Source organism: Gorilla gorilla, chromosome 12 (assembly GCF_029281585.2).
Source record: "Gorilla gorilla gorilla isolate KB3781 chromosome 12, NHGRI_mGorGor1-v2.1_pri, whole genome shotgun sequence".
In the NCBI taxonomy this organism is placed as follows: domain Eukaryota; kingdom Metazoa; phylum Chordata; class Mammalia; order Primates; family Hominidae; genus Gorilla; species Gorilla gorilla.
Window position 1 is genome coordinate 70971042 of NC_073236.2, and position 17414 is coordinate 70988455.

Sequence of the window (17414 nt, forward strand, 5' to 3'; positions counted from 1 at the left end):
AAAAGGCAGGGAGAAATTAAGTAACCTCTTACACAAATAGTAAGTGCCAGGGTCAGGGCAGGCTAGCTCCAGACTGGACACTTCTAACCTCTACGCTACGCTGCCTTCTCCATTAACTTTCTTATGCACACAGTCACCTTGTGTGAGTGGGAAGGAGAGGGTGAAGAAAAGAGGCACTCAGGGGCCATGTGGCCTGCTCCGCTGTGGTCAGTACAGCAGTAGCAGCAAGGCTACACAGCCAGATTAGCCTCTAGTCCTGGAGCCCCTGGCAGGGCTAGGGCTAGCAAAGGAGCAAGAGACAGGGAGAAGAGTAGAAGCATCTCAGTGTGGCAGATCCAGGAGCATGACCCAAACTCCCCTTGTTCCAAATGCATTCAAGGAAGGAAACTCTTGATTTGAAAGAGGCACCTCCAATGTGCCAATCATGTGCGATGGGTGAGATGCAATGGGTGGAACCATCTGAGGCTGCTGAATTTTTATAATATTTGACCCATCGAAATGGCAATTTCACATGGTTCCATTTATATTTTAACTGTTAAATTTGATGACCTACTCTCCTTCTACACTGAGTTCATTTTAGTGAGTAGAGAAGGTGCACTTTTCATGTCAGTGGCTCAGAGCCTTGTACAGTACCTGGCTCCTAGCACACGCTCATGAAATGCTTACAGAGTTGAACAAAATGTTCACCTACTTATTTCATGGGCATTATTCAAGCACTTGATACTAGTTAATACACTACAATAGCTTCATTAACTGTATAAAGAACCATTGTGGGCTCTCAATAGGCTGGTTGGTTAGTTAGTTGAATTACTCTCCGAATATAGCTTTGACTTCTAGGGTCCAGAAGTAAAATGGGAATTTTACTTCTGCACTGCACCTCTGTCCTACCTGTTGTGGCCTACCTGGAATGATTTCAAAGACAAACTTCCCAGCTTCTTCTGGGTTTGTGGCGATCTCCTTGATTGTACATCCTGGTAGATACATGCAGCCCTGAAAGATGAAAAGTCAGGCCTTAAGGATAAGCAGCAATTTAATATAAACTAAAATTGGGTTGGGGAACAGATAGGATAATGATGGGATGGGGAGGAGAGTAGGAGGATAGGGACATGGGAAGCTAGCCTCCCAGTTTTAATGGGGCCCCTTCTGCTACTCAGGCCTTGGGCAAATCAAAGGGCAGCTATTCCAGAGCAAACCAGGTGCCCAGAGAAAGACAAGGTTCTGATATAAGAATGAGCTAAGAGGGTGCCATCACCAATACTTGCCTCTTCCCACTTTTCCAAGGACCCAACTTGATGGCCAAATGAGACACTTGGTCTTTGTGAAGGCAATGCTGAGGCTGCGGAGACCATACTACCTGCCAAGCTGCCAGAGGGGTTCAGGGAGGACTGAACCACTCAGGTGACCATTGGAGGGGATGGGGTATTGAGTAGAAGGTGCCCGCACCTTCACTAACCACCTTGAATGTATTATTCATGTAGTCCTTCCAGGAGTCCTCTAAGCAAAGTATCATTATGTAAATTTTATAGGTGAAGAAAAGAGATCAGAAAGCTTCTTTAATCTACCCAAAGTCATAGAGCTAGTAAGTGCCAGAATAGTAGTTCATCTCAGAAGTCAGTCCAAAGCCAGTGCTCTTCACCATCAAAGCTGAGGTGGTGGGAAATGGTCCCACCACCAAGCCCAGATCTATGAAGGGGTCTGAGGGTTTAGTAGGATTTGTGACCTCCTATACACAGATATATTATCAGAAAAACAAGCCACTTCCACCATGTGTGTGCATGGTGCTTTATCACTTACAGTGCATTTCACTTGGGATAATTCTTTTGTTTTTTTTTTGAGACGGAGTCTCGCTCTGTTGCCCAGGCTGGAGTGCAGTGGCGTGATCTCAGCTCATTGCAACCTCTGCCTCCTGTGTTCAAGTTATTCTCCTGTCTCAGCCTCTTGAGTATCTGGCACTACAGGCGCTCACCACTGCGTCTGGCTAATTTTTTGTATTTTTTTTAGTGGAGATGGGGTTTCACAGTGTTAGCCAGGATGGTCTCGATCTCCTGACTTCATGATCCACCCACCTCAGCCTCCCAAAGTGCTGGGATTACAGGCGTGAGCCACCGTGCCTGGCCCACTAGACCCCCACAACAGCTCCATATCCAGAGCATAGCAAGATTTATCACTGCCACTTTGCAGATGAGGAAACTGACACTTTGAATGTCTAAGTGACTGCACAAAGTAACATAGTTAGTGCGCACTGGATCTAGTTATTCATAATTTACACATCGCTGGCTGTTGAAGGTAGCAGGCCTGATTCTGAGTTGAGTAAACACACGTCTTTATTTCAAAACAAAGTACCGATGGAGATGATTGGTGGCAGAGAACACTATAAAGGCAAAAGAGTCTTAAGGAAATCTCAGAAGTAAGATCCACTCAGGAGCCTAAGAGAATAAATGTTTCTTGAGGATCTAGAAATAAAAATGCCTAAGACTGAGAGAGAACAAGACAAGAAGGAAGAGGAGGAGGAGGGGAAGGAACAGAAAGGGCAGGAGAAGGAAGAGGAGAAAGAACAAATGGAGGAGGAGAATGAGGATGAAAGACAAGGAAGGGGAGAAGGGGGAAGGGGAAGGAGGAGAAGAAAAAGAAAATCGGTCTAGAAAGGGGAATTCTGCAATTCCTCCACATTCCTCTAATTTTATTATTTAAAAATAACCTCCACCTACACAGTCCTCACCATCTTTAATAAATCACATCCATGCCTTCAGAAAAAATGACCCTGAGGTTGTGCTGCTGAGCTACTTTGGATGAGTTATGGCACCAGAATAAAAGGCCTTGTTGCTTTTAGGCAGGATGGAGCACTGTCTGGTAAGGAGAGAAGGAAAGGGCAAACACAGAGGTGTCTGCCTCCCCTAAGTACCTCTCCAAACTGTCTTTTGATACCCAAAATCATTTCATCAGAAATCGTAACAATAAAATACTAAAAATAGACATGCCATTTATTGAGCATTCCCTAGGTGTCTGACTCTATGCTAATTGCCCTGAATGTATTAGCACATCTAATCTTCATAAGAAGTCTAGGAGGGAAGGACTGTTATTCTTCCCCATTGGAGAAAGGAAGAAGTAAAGCTCGAGGAAGTTAATTAGCTGACCCAGGATCACAAAAGCTAGATAATAAGAAATCTACGATTCCAGCCTCAGTCAGTGTGATTCCAGAATTACAAATAAGGCTTTACTTACAAGTCCCACTTGCTGAGAGAAGTAACAATCAGAGTTAAACATGTTCACACCAAGGTGTAAATGACTAATTGCAGGCCCTTTCCTCGAGCTCAGCATGAGAGGCTTGAACTTCATAAATGGCAAGAAGAAAGCAGGTAAGAGGAAGAGACACCAGTAGGGGTGAGGGTGGGGACACTGATAGGGAAGGAAGAATTGTTCCAGGAAGGGAAGGGCCCAAGTTGCCCAGAGCCACTTGTACTTAGCAAGTTGACTGGGGTGGACTCTGTATAAAGATGGAAGGACAGAAAGGTTTATGCAGGAGGCCACAAGTCCTTCAGCAGTAAAGCAATGGAGACAGCTGTGGCAGTGAGGTGCCAGAATATCTAGAATTCTCTAGCTATAACTTTTAAATCCAATTTGTAGTTCATCTAGAACTACATTTTAGCCCAACTCCTTGTTAAAGCATTTTTCAAAATGCTTATATTGGCTCATGAGAACTTAACTGTTAAATTTTAAGCCAGTTAAATACAGCTATTACTAAAATTTAAATTCTATAAGCTTACAATGAAATATTTTCTATTAAAAAGGTGAAGATACTTAAATTGTACAACTTTCTGATTCTTTATTTTGCTATCATTTCTGCTGTTGTGGTTATTTCCACCTATTCTATCTGTGTGGTGCAAATCCTATATAAGGTGGTGCTATTGCATGTCTCTTCTCAACTCTGAGTTCAGTGGTATAATGTTGGTAGCTTGCATCAGTCATGATGGGAGTATCTGCCGCACAGAAATTAGCAAATGTTGCACTTCAATCAGCTCTCCCATCAGAGGGCCAGTTGTTAACTATTTACCAGCACACCGCTGGTAGACAACCACTTGTGGCGATGCCTCAGAAAACAGGCAGATGAGACAATGGGACCACGGGTCTACCCTACTACTAGGATTGTCTGAGACCATCATTGTAACAGAAACTTGAGGGCGATAAGCTGAGATTCTGTTTGAAACAATTTCCCTGACAAACAACTTTCTAGAATGGTTTATATAAAGCTAGTTCATGGACTTACACAGCCTTAAACCATTAAAACTGGACAGGATCTTTCTGAGAACTCAAAGAAAAAATGCACAGACTGCCTTTTGTAGGGCCACAGGATTCTCCAGAAGCACATACAGGAAAGTCTATCATACACGGCTCCATAATTTATTTACATTCTCCTTTGCCGGACGCAAAACCTTCAGCTATTTATTTTACTCTTTGACATTAGTTTATGTTTTTACAAAACAGTTTTTTATACCTGCTTTATATCATTTGATCCTGCGACAAATGCACGCCAGGTAGTATTGTCTAATTTTATAAAAGAATAAAGAGGGGTCCAGAAAAATTAAATAATTACAGGGCCAAACAGTGGTGGAACCAGGAAAAGAACACATCCTTTTATATAAAGTACCTCTCACCCTCTACACTTCAAGGAAACACACTCAGCTGCCCCTTTCATTGATCTGGGGTGGCCAAAGCCTTACTGCCGTCTCCCTTACACTCTGCAGATAGGAGGACTTCCTCCATCGTCTTAACATATCAACCGCCATCTTAGCCTGGAATTGCTTGGCTTTAATAAGGTCTGGGGTGTTTATAAAGAGAAGGAAGGCTGGTTAGCATGCACAGAACACCAGGCAAGAGCCCCATCTGTGGTGGGGTCCCTGTGATCCTTCCCTGGCCTCTGCAGTGACAGACACTCCAGAGTTCAGAGCCCTTAAGTGGAGGAACTGGTTAACCAAGTCCTGCTGATGTGCAATGGATCCTCAAGCCTGCCCTTAAAGAAAACAGTCCTCTTCCAAAATGACCTTTTCATTTTGGTCCCACCCAACCCCAATATCTACACACTTCTTGTCCTTGCCTTTCTCGGGATTTTGTTCTGGCTCCAGAAGCTTCTAGAGTCTGTCATCCCAAATAAGCTCCTTCTGGCCAAGCCCATACTTCCATCTCCACACATGAGTTCTAGGTGGATGACAGCTGTGCTGGATGCCCTGAGACATCCAGTTTGCACCTGGGGTCCTGGGGTAATTGTTCAGAGCATCCTCTTTTATTCTCACACACCACAATGGCCAAAAAAGCAATGAGGTTGGCCGAAGAGACCTAGGCCCAAGATTTAGGATTAAAGCCCATTCTCACAGCCTTATCCACTGCATCAGGAAATCCTGTTTGCTCTACTTTCAAAGTATATCCAGAAGCTGACCATTTTCCTCCAGCCCACAACTCCTACTGAGCCCCTAAACATCATAACCCGTTACCTAGATTACTTGCGTCTCCTCTGGCTCTATTTTTGAGCACAGTAGCCACAGCTGTCTTTTTACAATTTAAACCAAAAACTGTCACTCTCTGCTCAGAGCCCTGCAATGCCTCCCTGTGGCCCTCAGTGTGAATGCTCAGGTCCTTACAGTGGCCTGCAGTGCCTCAGCAGTCTGTGCCCCTGACCCCTGACTACCCTCTTGCTTCTCAGACCTCATCCCCTCTGATTCCTACCTGCTAGTTCTGCTCCCACCACAGTGCCCTCCTTGCTATTCCACAGCCAGGCCAGACATGCTCCCTTTGGTGCCTTAGCACCGGCCGTTCTCTCTGCCTGGAACACTCTTTCCCCAGAGATCTACCCAGCTTATTCCCTCTCCTCTTTAGTCTTGGCCCCAGTGTCACCCTCTTCATGAGGTCATTTGACCATCCTTTTTAAAATTACATCTTCCCTTAACTCTTGACATCTGCTAGCTCATCCTATTTTTTCCTCATAGAACTAATCTTTTCTCTAACAAACTACATACGTTTCTTATTTGTTATGTTTATGTGTCTTTTCCTCCACATTCTAAGCTGCATACGGAAGAGATTTTTATCTGTTTTGCTCATAGTTTATTTCAAGTACCTAGAACAGTGTCTGGCATATAATAAACGCTCAATAAATACTTACTGAACAAACAAATCAGTGAGTCCCAAAATCGGTTTTCCTGAACCCAAATCCACTCTCTCTGAGCCCTTGACTGAGTGTCACTACCATCACCGCCCTGTTGCCAGTCTTGACTTAGAGCCATGTGTAGGAAACTCCACAGTGCCCATCCTGGTGCTTCCTGGAGGACCACTCTGTCATCTTTGCAACTCAGTTTATGTATCTAGAAAATGGTGTAAAGGGAAAAGCAATTTCCTTTCCAATGGGTGTGTCTGGTCCTATTGAGAAGGCCCCTGTGAGTTTAAGTGAAATCCCAGCGGGCTCCAGGCCCGCCTCCTCCGTGCCTTATGAACGGGACAAACAGCCTGGCTGGTACCTGGGGCTTCGTGTCCTCTTCATCCTTGTAGTAGTAGAGCTGCTGCGCCCTCAGCACAAAGTACCTCTGCTGCCAGTTCTTCACGATGGACCTCTGCTTCTTCAGCCAGCCCATCTTGATGGGCCTCTCCAGCGGGTTGGGGGTGGACGATGGATGGAAGGCAGCCATCTGCTCGCCAGTCATCACACTCCTTGACCGAGCTATAGAGAGGAACAGACAGGCTGACTGACCGAGGGACATGGGGCAGTGAGCAAAGAGTGGGCGGAGAGGAGAGAGGAACCCCAGAGGGGGCTGAGAAGCGGGGGGACGACAACAAGGTCCAGTTCAGGGGTCCGGATCTGAGCCAGAGAAAGTCCCCCCCGAGCCAGAGAAGCAGCCGAGGGGCCAGCTCCCGGTCAGGGCCAGGCCAAGAATAAAACCCAGGCTGCAGTCGGTGGCCCCGTGCACAGGCAGTCCGGCACCGCGGCGGGCCCCGTCATTCTGCAAACCGAAAGGTTGGCTGGAGCCTTCTGAAGAGGAAGTGGCCACAGCATCTGACAAAAGGTGCTTCCTTTTTCCTGCGTGGGAGTCAGTATCTGACAAGAGAGAGGAGAAAATAATGCCTCACTCTGAAGGCTCGGGGTGAGTCCCACGCAGCTGCAGAGGCCGCCGGAAGCTGCCTGGGCACTCTTCCACAGCGGCCGGCTAGAGGAGGGGCCGCAAGACAGAAGCTGTTAGCTCCAACCTCGCTGTGGAACGCAGCCCCCCTCCAGCGGACCCCACTCAAACCCCAGCCCCCGGCCACAGGGCCAGCCTGCAGGGAGTTGGCACCTTCTGAATTCTCCTGCCCAGTGCCATTCTGTCCCCTGCCCACGGAGAGTATCCCAGCCCTTTATGCTGTACAAGGCGCTCACTGCTGCTGCCTTCCTATGACCTTTACAGTTAGATCGTCACTGCCAATAGAACTCAGAAGCAGGATTTGAAGCCAGAGCCCCTTGAACCTGCATGCACTCAGCATGGTATATTTGGCTTTTGTTTTCACACAGGAGTTCTGCCTGTCATTCGAGTAAGTCCAGCCTGTACCTCCACATCTTGTCTCCATGGTAACCCCCACCCAGGACCATGCTCTCCTTTCCTTCCCTCCGCAGCGCTCCATCGATCACCCTGGTCCCCATTCAACACTTCCTTCTGAGCCCCATCTTCCTTATTTCCCAACCAGTTCAATGATGCCCTTGTCTCCTTGGCCTGCACTGCCCTCCACACTTGCTAATACCCAGTGTCTGCACCCCTCTCCTTCTGCCAAGTGTTGCTGGAGGAAGGCTCCATCTTCCAACCCCCTTTTTCAGCTTTTGTCCATCCCTGGACCACTCACGACACAGCTAAACTAAGCTATCAACTCTACTCCCAACCCATTTCATTTCACCTGATTGGAGACTAGTTCTACCTTTCCTGATTTTTTGACGGTGGATAAATTATGCTTCTCTGAGCCTCGGCTTCCTCACTTGCTAAATTAGGATAATAATACTTCCTTGTTTATGGAATTGTTGTAGAGATTAAACAAACATATGCAAACCACTTAGCACAGTCCCTGGTCAAAGGTAAGTATATGTTACTCTTGCTGTTTTTATCAACAGATGACTTTACTTCCTACTAAAAGGATGGGAGTCATCACTGAGAGCTTCTTCAACTTCCCTCTTCACTTCAAAATGTCATTCCATCATCAAGCTTCCTCTCTTTCTTCTTTCCTATCTTTAATGCATTAAATTGCCAACATCTCCTCATTGATTTTGAAAAATATATTCAGGGGGTATACGTGCTGGTTTGTTACATGAGTCCATCACATTATGGTGGGGATTGGGTTTCTGGTGTATCCATCACCCAAATATTGAACATTGTAACCAACAGGTAATTTTTCAATCCTCACCTTCCTCCTGCCTTCCCCACTTTTGGAGTCCTCAGTGCCTATTATTCCCATATTTATGTCCATGTATACCTATTGTTTAGCTCCCACTTATAAATAAGAACACGGGATATTTGATTTTCTGTTTCTGAGTTAGTTAGGATAAATAGCCTCCAGCTCCATCCGTGTTGCTGCAAAGGACAGAATTTCATTCTTTCTGATTCCCTTATTTCTATCTCCTTCTGCGCCTGTGATTCTCAATCTTTATTTATAATCATGGCATACTTTCAAACACCAGAGTTTTATATGGCATTACAGAGTCTTTCTGTAGCTATCTCCAATTGTATCTGGAGTTATCACCCTATTTCCACATTTCACCCTTCGGTCCAATATTGCTGTCTGAAGAGGACTCCACTGTAACTGGGCTCCCTTGACCCTCACAAGGGGTCTGAGTTCCCATAATATACCCTTATACCTGGTTCCATCTGGCAGTCACTTCTTACCTCCCACCAGGGACCTGGTGAGGTCATACTAGGTTGTATCCCACGTTGCAAGACATATTTGATTCAGCTTCCCATTGGACAGACATCATCACAAAAGTGCTTATACTCAGATGTAGAAAAGATAATTTGATATTTTGATGACAATTTGGTAGCTTGCTTACAAAGGATTTGCTTTATATCAGTGTGTCTTAGCAGCCCAGTTAAGAACTTTATCTGAGATCTTGCTCCTCAGTTACTTGCTATCTTCAAGGCCTTCTATCTGTAATTAAAAAGCAGCCAGTGTGGGCTGATCACTTGCTCTAAGGCTGTGGAAATGATCCCAAAAGAACTACAGAAAGATTTTGGCAGAATACAATGGGGAGGAGGGAATTTGAAGGACTATATACAGTTCTGTATCTCTCTAAGTCAGAGACTATACCTTGCAAGGACTCTTATCTGTCCTAGAAAGAGGGCAGAGAGTAGGCAAAAATGAAAAAGATAGTTTACACACAAAACTTTTGGAGAAAATCGAAGAGTGAGGCATTCCAGCAGATGCAGAGGCATTCTCCCCCACTTCAGTAGTCTCAGTGAAGTCTATCCCGGTGTGGCTTTTGTGACCATCCAACTGTAGCAACATCAGACATGATAGGGAGGACCCCCTTCTAGCAGTGGCATATGAGGAACCTTTACTTGGCTTCTGAGGTGATGCCATCAAATGGAGCCAACTCAGGAGTGAGGGGAAGTGCCACATGGTGGCTAGAAAGACTCAGGCCCCTTGGGCCACCCCCAGAGGCCCATAGACATCATTAGGACCACAGTGGGGGTTAGGGGAAACTGAAGGTCTCCAACAGCATTGAAGAAGTGGGAAGGGGTTAGCAGAAGAGAAAAAGATACTACAGATTGGAAAGAATTCACTCAGCATAGAAGAAATTAGTTGCTGGTATTTTGTTCACAGTTCTGTGAAATTTTTCATGCTTTGTTGTGGCAAAAACAACTATAAGAAAAACAAACAAACAAAAAACCTTCCTAGGAGCACGTGTGCATTGCAGAATGACCTGGCAAAGGCAGGAGTAAGTGCGAGGATCTTATGTTCCCAGACCTGGCCAAGGGGACCTTTGATGCCCTTGTAGCAGAAAGGCAACCAGCTTGCCTGCTTACATATGAACAAGGCTCTGCCTGGCCATGTTTTATATCCATAAATGATACCACTCACTCTACATCCAACCAGTGTTTCTTTAGTGCCTGTTAACATCCCACCATAGTTTGTGTAACTATGGGCACTGGGCCACCTGTTATAAGTTAGAGAGTGGGGATAGCTCAGTACAAAGTTCCACACTGCTGGAATTAGGCCCAAACCCTGAGGGTAGGGAGACAGCTGGGGTCTCAGATGAGCTAGGGATTGAGCAGGGGCACTTTCCATCCCAAGTGCAGAGCCATCTCCCTCCATAGCCCCCAGTGTTGCTCACCAGCCAGGCCTAGAATGAGATGATTAAAATAGCAGAGAAGAAAGTCTGGGGGCCTTGAGTTTGTCTTGGTTTTGACCAACTTTCCTTGTTAGGTTCTTTGAACAGTCTCTCTTCTTTGTGGGTGTGACTTGTTCCGGATAAAGTAAACAAAGAGATCTGTTACTATTAATGGAGCTGTTTCTCATAATGAAAATAATAACCATGATAAGCTTCACTTGTGAGCCAGTCATTGTACCCTGAGTGCACATTCCCAGCCCTTCAGGAAGCAGGTCTGAACCAGGCGGAGGGTTGGAGAGGGGGCTGCAGGCAGACCAGGGCGGGGAAAGGTGGGAAGGCAGTTGCTCAGTGTTTACAGAACACCTTGGGGCAAGTGAGAAATGAGGGCCTCAATAAGGTTAGAAACCTCACATTATTCTAGTAGAGAGAGGATGAGCAAGCCCCTAGCACTGCATTGTCTAGTACAGTAGCCACTAACCATAAGTGGCTGTGTACATTTAAATGACTTAAATAGGTTACATTAAGTTAAAATTGAGTTCCTCCGTCATACTAGCCATGTTTTAAGTACTCAGTAAGCCTGTGTGTTTCATGGCTACAGTACTGGACAACAGATAGAGAACATTTCCACTATCACAGAAAGTTCTGCTGGTCAGCACTTCCCAGAACCTGAGTGCTATCATTACAAAGCGTGGGGTGGAAATGGGCCATAAAAGTGAGGCAGCATTTTATCAAATAGAGAAATCAAGCTGGAGGGCCCAGAGAAGAAGATGCTTTAGATGACAGAGTGAGGCATTCAACTTGATTAGAGAGGTAGTAGGGAGCCATTTCATATTCCTGAGCAAGGGAGGCCCATGATAAAATATAGTTGTATGACTGGACTGTTGGTGCTGAATTTTAGTCTGCAGGTGTGAGAGAGTACTGGAAAGGAAAGAAGAGAAATAGAAGAAGTGCCACATGCCTAGGGATGTTGTTTCTGCTGTAGAAGTTAGCTGCTTTTTGCCCCAAGATGGGGCAAAGGAAAATTAAAGAAGGAAGTATGAACAGAGAAGTCAGCTGAGAAACGTTATCACTTCCTTTCTTCATCTTCTGCCGCTGAACCCTCAAAATAATCTGTTCTCAATTCTGACTCAGTCTAGATTCCACTTTGGATGGCTGTAAATGTGTGGGTGAGGTGTGAATAGTTCTTTCAGAGCTGGGGAAACAATTTCAGGTATTTTCCCGGTATGTTGATATGAGCTGTGCATTAGTTTGGGAACCATGTTTAAATGGATTTGAAAAGGGAGTAGAATTTGCATGGCTTCCCCCAGCCCTCTTTTCTGAGCTGTAGACCCATCCATCCAGCTTCCTAACACACCTCCATGAGAACGTCAAGCTCATCATGCTTACCACCTCATCAAACTTACCACCTTTCCCCTTCTCACCTCTACCATTCCTCTGGCTAACACTGACACACATGCCCAAACCTGCTTTACCTCCGCTGGTCTCTCTGATGTACTTGAGTGACATTCTCCCAGCCAACCAATCAACACAGAAGGCTGCCTGTTCCTTATATTCAGCACTGACAGCATTGCTTATGATGTGAGCCTTCTAAAACAGAATTCTGATCATGTTACCTTCCTGCCTAAAAGCCTCTGATGACCCCCAGCATCTGTCTCCTAAACGATGAAGTCTAAACTACCATGGAGTTGGAGTCCTTTGTGGCTTTTTCTGCTGCATTTCCTGCTCTTTCTCCATACCCATCCTGCTCTTTATCCAGGACAGTATGCTATTCTCTCTGCTGGAATGTCCTCCCCACCCACCCCCACCTACATCCAATTTGACCTCTTGGAAAACTCTTACTTATCCTTCAAGAATCCCTTCAGGCCCCACTTCCTGTGAGAAGCCTTCCTGGCCCTGCCAGACTTAGTTGCTCCCTGACTCTGGACCCTTGTCAGTGGAGACACATGTGTATCGTAGCCTTTGTCGCCTTGCTTGGTACTTTTTTCTTTTCCTGTCTTCCCTCTCCACTTGCACTCTAAGAAGACAGTGGTACTCCCTTGATGTTTGGCCTTGCTCATCCTTGTATCGTGCACCTAACACAGTGCCTAACAGAGAGAAGGAAGGAGAAAGTAGCAGAAGTGCACAGGCTTCTACATACGCAGCCTTGGGTAAGCCGTATTCTATCTCTGAGGGCCAGTTTCCTCCTCTGTAAAGCTGTGATAATAACATGTATCTTATGGGGTGATAAATCCATAGGGATTAGTAAGGATAAGTGGACAGGTCCCAGCCAGTGCCTGCTTCTTAAAACATAGACATTAAATGAAAGCTATTATTATTAACATTATTATTATAGTATGGACTCAATTTTATTCTAAATGAGAGAAAAGAAAGAGAATATTACAGAGGGGAGGGATGAAAAGAGGGAGAGAGATGGTATAGAGGGAGACTGGCTGGACATTGCACAATATCCCAGGTGCAAAGCCAGAAGCCTGGATTAGGATGGAAGAGGAAACAATATGAGAGGCTAATACTGAGAGGACTCAGCCCCCTGCTGAAGAAGGAGGAGCAGGAGACAAAGATTTTTGTGAGGTTTGGGGTTTGAGTGGCTCTGGTAAGGTAGCCTTCCCCATTCATTCATTCATTCATTCATTCATTCAAGATTGAGGACTTGACATGCACCAGAACAATTTCGGGTCCTGAGGATAAGAGATCAGCCAGACACAGCCCTGATGGATGTGGGAGACCCATTCATGGAAGCAAGAAAGGAAATCAGAGAACAAGGCCAGTTTGAACAGGGAGGTGAGTCCAGTTCTGGACATGATAAAGTGTGAGCGTGGACTGAGAGCTTCAAGCTTCCCAAGAGTTTTGCTTTTGATAAGTAAGGCTTATGAATTAAGAAAGAGACTAGGGGGAGAAAAGAGGTGCAAGTGAAAGCCAGAAGATTTGAGTGACATGAAAATCTCAGACCAGAAAAGTTATTTGCATAGACGTTCAGAAACCAAAGAAAAGATGGCATAGAGGAAACCAGCACAGAGGGAAGCATTTCTAACTTGAGGCTGTGGGGATAAACTGAGACGCAAGACAGAAAAGGGTGCTGTTTTCCTTGGGATTTTTAGTAAAGCTCCACACTTCCTAGAAAAGCATCTGGCAATTGAAGCATCTTGATAAATATTTGCTGAGTTAATAAAATAAATGTTTTAGAACGAAATGTGAGCCACCATGCAGGCATTTTGTATTTGCAAGAAATATTGGCCAATTTACCTATTGGCGGGATTTCTGGATATGTTCACTGCATCCACTTGAGCAGAGTGGCCGATGGAAGATATAATCCCTGATCTAACAATAATGAATATCAAGTTACTTATGTATTGAGTACTTACCACGAGCCAGCCACAGTGCAAGCACTTTATAGAGCTGTGTCATTTAATGCTCATGCTCTTTATGTAAGTACCATACTGTCACCCTCATTTTTCAGACCAGGAACCAAAGCTCACAGAGGTGAAATGATCTGCTCCAGTTAACAACTAGAAATCTGATTTCAAAGCCCAATATCCATACCTAAGCCACAGCCCAGAAAGGAGCATGTATTCTTGTGGTGAAGAGAGGCATCCACATTGGAGATGGAATCCATGTCTAGTAATTCACAGGGTTAAAGAACCCAGAGTGAAGTGGACAGGAGAGACCATGCCACCCTTCACTGAGCTGGGAACAAAGCCACTACTCCTAACCTATCATGTGAAGCAGCCGCCTCAGCCCCACCCATTTTGCCTCTAGATTGTGCACAAACAATTTTGTGCTATTTCCGCCAGTGTATGCTCTGCAAGGCTCAGCAGGCCTCGAAAACACAGTGACAGAGAAATGGTACTGAAACCTCAAGCCCACCACTGAGGCTGTGCTGACACCCCAACAAGAAAACGGACATATTAGGTAATCCTGCCACGTCTTACCAGCTGCTACCCAAGCTCATGTGGAGAGACCTAGGGATTCTGAGTAAGGTCCCACGTGGCCGAGGCATGGGAGGGAGAGAGAGTGAGCTAAGCTACCATGGGCCGGCAGTCAGGCCCACACCACAGCTGAGGAGGGAGCCGACTGGGGAGCTCTCTGAAACAGCAGACCTGGCATTGCTACCACCTGAAAATGATAGATTCATACGTCCCTGCCCACACCCCGCACACATACACACATGCAACGCCCCTGCCACATTCACACACACATACATGCAGACCCCCCACCTATCCTGTTATCAGACTGCGGGATGACGGCCCTCAGTTTCCACCCAGAAGGAAATTAGGACATGTGACTTCAGAAACTTCAGGCTCACTTTCTGCATCCCTTTTCTGTCTTCAAAGCAAACGCCCCCCCCCGCCCGTTGAAAAGCACCCATCATTCTTTTGAGTTTCGTTTTTAACTTTAGTATGAAAAGCACTGCCCCTTCAAAAGGCATCTTTACTGTGAGACTGATGATGGCAAAGGAGCCTTCTCTCTGTACCCTGAAATTAAACCACACGGGTCTTCCCAGGGCACTCACCCTTGAGACAAATTTGTATAACCGAATTCATAGAAATATCTAAAAGTCGTTCCCTAAATGCCTGCCTCAATACTCCGGAATTGGGCAGATTTCATTTTCCCATGTTCTATGGATTCTAGAAATGCCCTTTATTGTTTGACAAGTGACTATGTCAACCTAAAGGAAAAGAATCTGCTTTGGAAAGGGGCTTGGCACCAATAGCTATGTGTTCTGCAGGAAGAGGTAAAAAATGCTGTCTTGGTAGCAATATGAGACAGAGGGAGAGAAATTATCTGTGTGTGTGAGAGAGAGAAAAAGAGAGAGGGAGAGAGAATGACAGAGAGTGAGAACAAGAGAGAGGGAGAGAGAATGACAGAGAGTGAGAACAAGAGAGAGGGAGAGAGAATGACAGAGAGTGAGAACAAGAGAGAGGGAGAGAGAATGACAGAGAGTGAGAACAAGAGAGAGGGAGAGAGAATGACAGAGAGTGAGAACAAGAGAGAGGGAGAGAGAATGACAGAGAGTGAGAACAAGAGAGAGAGAGAGAGAGAGAGAAGGGGAGAGAGAGAGGAGTACTGGCTTTCTGTTACTTCTTTCTTAGCAGCAGCTCTGGAAACCTGAGCCAGCAACAAATATTGCAAGGTTTTTTTGCACGCCAGCAAATTTGTTTCACCTAGGGTGCCTCTCCAGGGCCACCCCTCCAGTGTTCATGTTTTGTGGCTTTCGTGTTTCTTAGGAATTTAGAGTGCAGTTGCCTCTTGTGGGTCTGTGTGTCTCCATCAGTTGCAACACCTTACCCGGCCCTCTCCGCCTATCTCTGCATAACAGGAAGCCACGTGTAATAACAAGAAGCTTGCGGAATTATGAACGTTTCCTACTGAACACTGCCCCAGAGCTGCCTCTTCCTCAGCACAAGGCAAAGTGGAGATTTGGCAATCAGAGGGCAAATTTTCTCTGTAGAAAATTCTTTGACACTGTAGCTGGTTAAGTGCATATGCAAGCTACCTGCTTTCCCAGGCGTGAGTGTAAGGAAGAACAATTCTCATCAGGTAGGACTGCAGGATAATTAGTGCAGTAAGCTCTGCCCAGCACCCTAGTGGTGTGTTAAATTAGGAACAGCAATCGAAGTACTGACCCCTCCATTGCCAAAGCTAGTCATTTATTTTAGGTAAGAGGTTTTGGTTCACTAGTCACTAGCATTCATAAATAAATAAGTGCATTAGGATGCTTGAAATATTTGTATTGCATAAGCATGGATGAATTACATGGCCTGAGTAATTCACAGGAAGGACCCTTCCAGGGCAATGCTCAGGTACCGGCAACTACCATCAAGCACTGGCCGTTGAGGAGGCTACAAGCCATTACAGCCTAACAGACGTCACTCCAGTCAGTTTCTGGGGCCTCTACAGGTCTTAGGGAACAGTGATTTTAAACTTTAACACTACTGAGAGTTAAAGTGACCAATGAATAATGCAAGCAGTGGGGTGGGCCCAGGAAACGAGTCATAATATGTTTCTCCTATTCTACAACCTGATAAAAAGATTTCATTAAAAACTGAGACAATTTGATCATGGATAAAGGATAGATGATACCAATGAATTATTGATTAGTTTTGTTAGGCGTGATCAGGACAATGTGGCTAGAAAATAAAATTTCCATATTTTTAAGGACGCATACTTAAGCATGGGGAAAATGTGTCTGGGATTTGTTTTAAAATATCTCAGCATAAAAGGGAATAAAAGAAAAAGAAAGGGATAGATAAAACAATGTGACGAAATATTCTGTTGAACTTCAGTAGTGGTTCTACATGGGGGTTCATTATATTTTCTCTGTTGTGTTTGGAATGTTGATATAATAAATGATCTTTTTAAATATTTTATTAGGCTTAAAAATAAATTCAATAGGCTTGTTGGGTTTTTTTTTTTTACATGTCAACTATTGCTCTAAACTTCAACTTGTCTATTTTCCAAGGTCTGCATTTCAGACCTGTTACTCCTCAGAGCACAGCGGAATGACACTACACAGATGTTATACCACTTACGTACACATTCCCTCCCAGACAGATCCGCCTCCATACCCCTGCACTGTCACTTTATCAGCTGATGAATGGGAAGAACTGAGGGACTTACTGAGGCTGCCAGTATGGATAGTATTTCCTGTAAAGTCAGCTTTTACCCCAACACTTACTGGCAGAGAGAGAGAAAGGGCAGCAGAAACCAGAGGGAGCCCAAGGGTGGTCTGTGAGGGAACTCAGGAAGGAATGACCACCTAGAATTCTAGGTGACCTCATGGCAAGAGCTTCCATTTCCAAATTTCCATTAAAATGACAAAGGGACTAGCTCAGTAATAACAAGGGGAGATCTAAAATGAAAGTAAAAGTAAAGAAGGATTCTATCTGCATGCCATTTGTGGGGAAGAGGGATTTCTGCAAGATGTAGGATAGGCAAGGCTAAACTGAAGAAAGCTGTTGGTCTCACAACTCAATGCATATGGAACAGCCTGCCCCAGAGGGAGCGGATAGGGCCCAAGAAAATCCTGCACTAACAACACCTAGAGAGGAACAGCAGCAGCATGGAGGCAAGGAACAGATGGAGACCTGAG

The 17414-nt window shown here is 45.3% G+C and overlaps 1 protein-coding gene across 2 annotated transcripts in view; it reads right to left on the minus strand.

Moving 5' to 3' along the window:
* Window positions 1-17414, minus strand: part of ARHGAP25 (Rho GTPase activating protein 25) — a 90874-nt gene that overhangs the window by 43542 nt on the left and 29918 nt on the right. For both annotated transcript variants that reach the window (XM_019021567.4, XM_004029349.5), the window contains exons 2-3: window positions 6504-6703; window positions 903-990 (exon numbers count right to left, since the gene is read on the minus strand). In XM_019021567.4, coding sequence (XP_018877112.2) covers window positions 903-990; window positions 6504-6703 — 288 coding nt within the window. The remainder of the gene's footprint in view (window positions 1-902; window positions 991-6503; window positions 6704-17414) is intronic.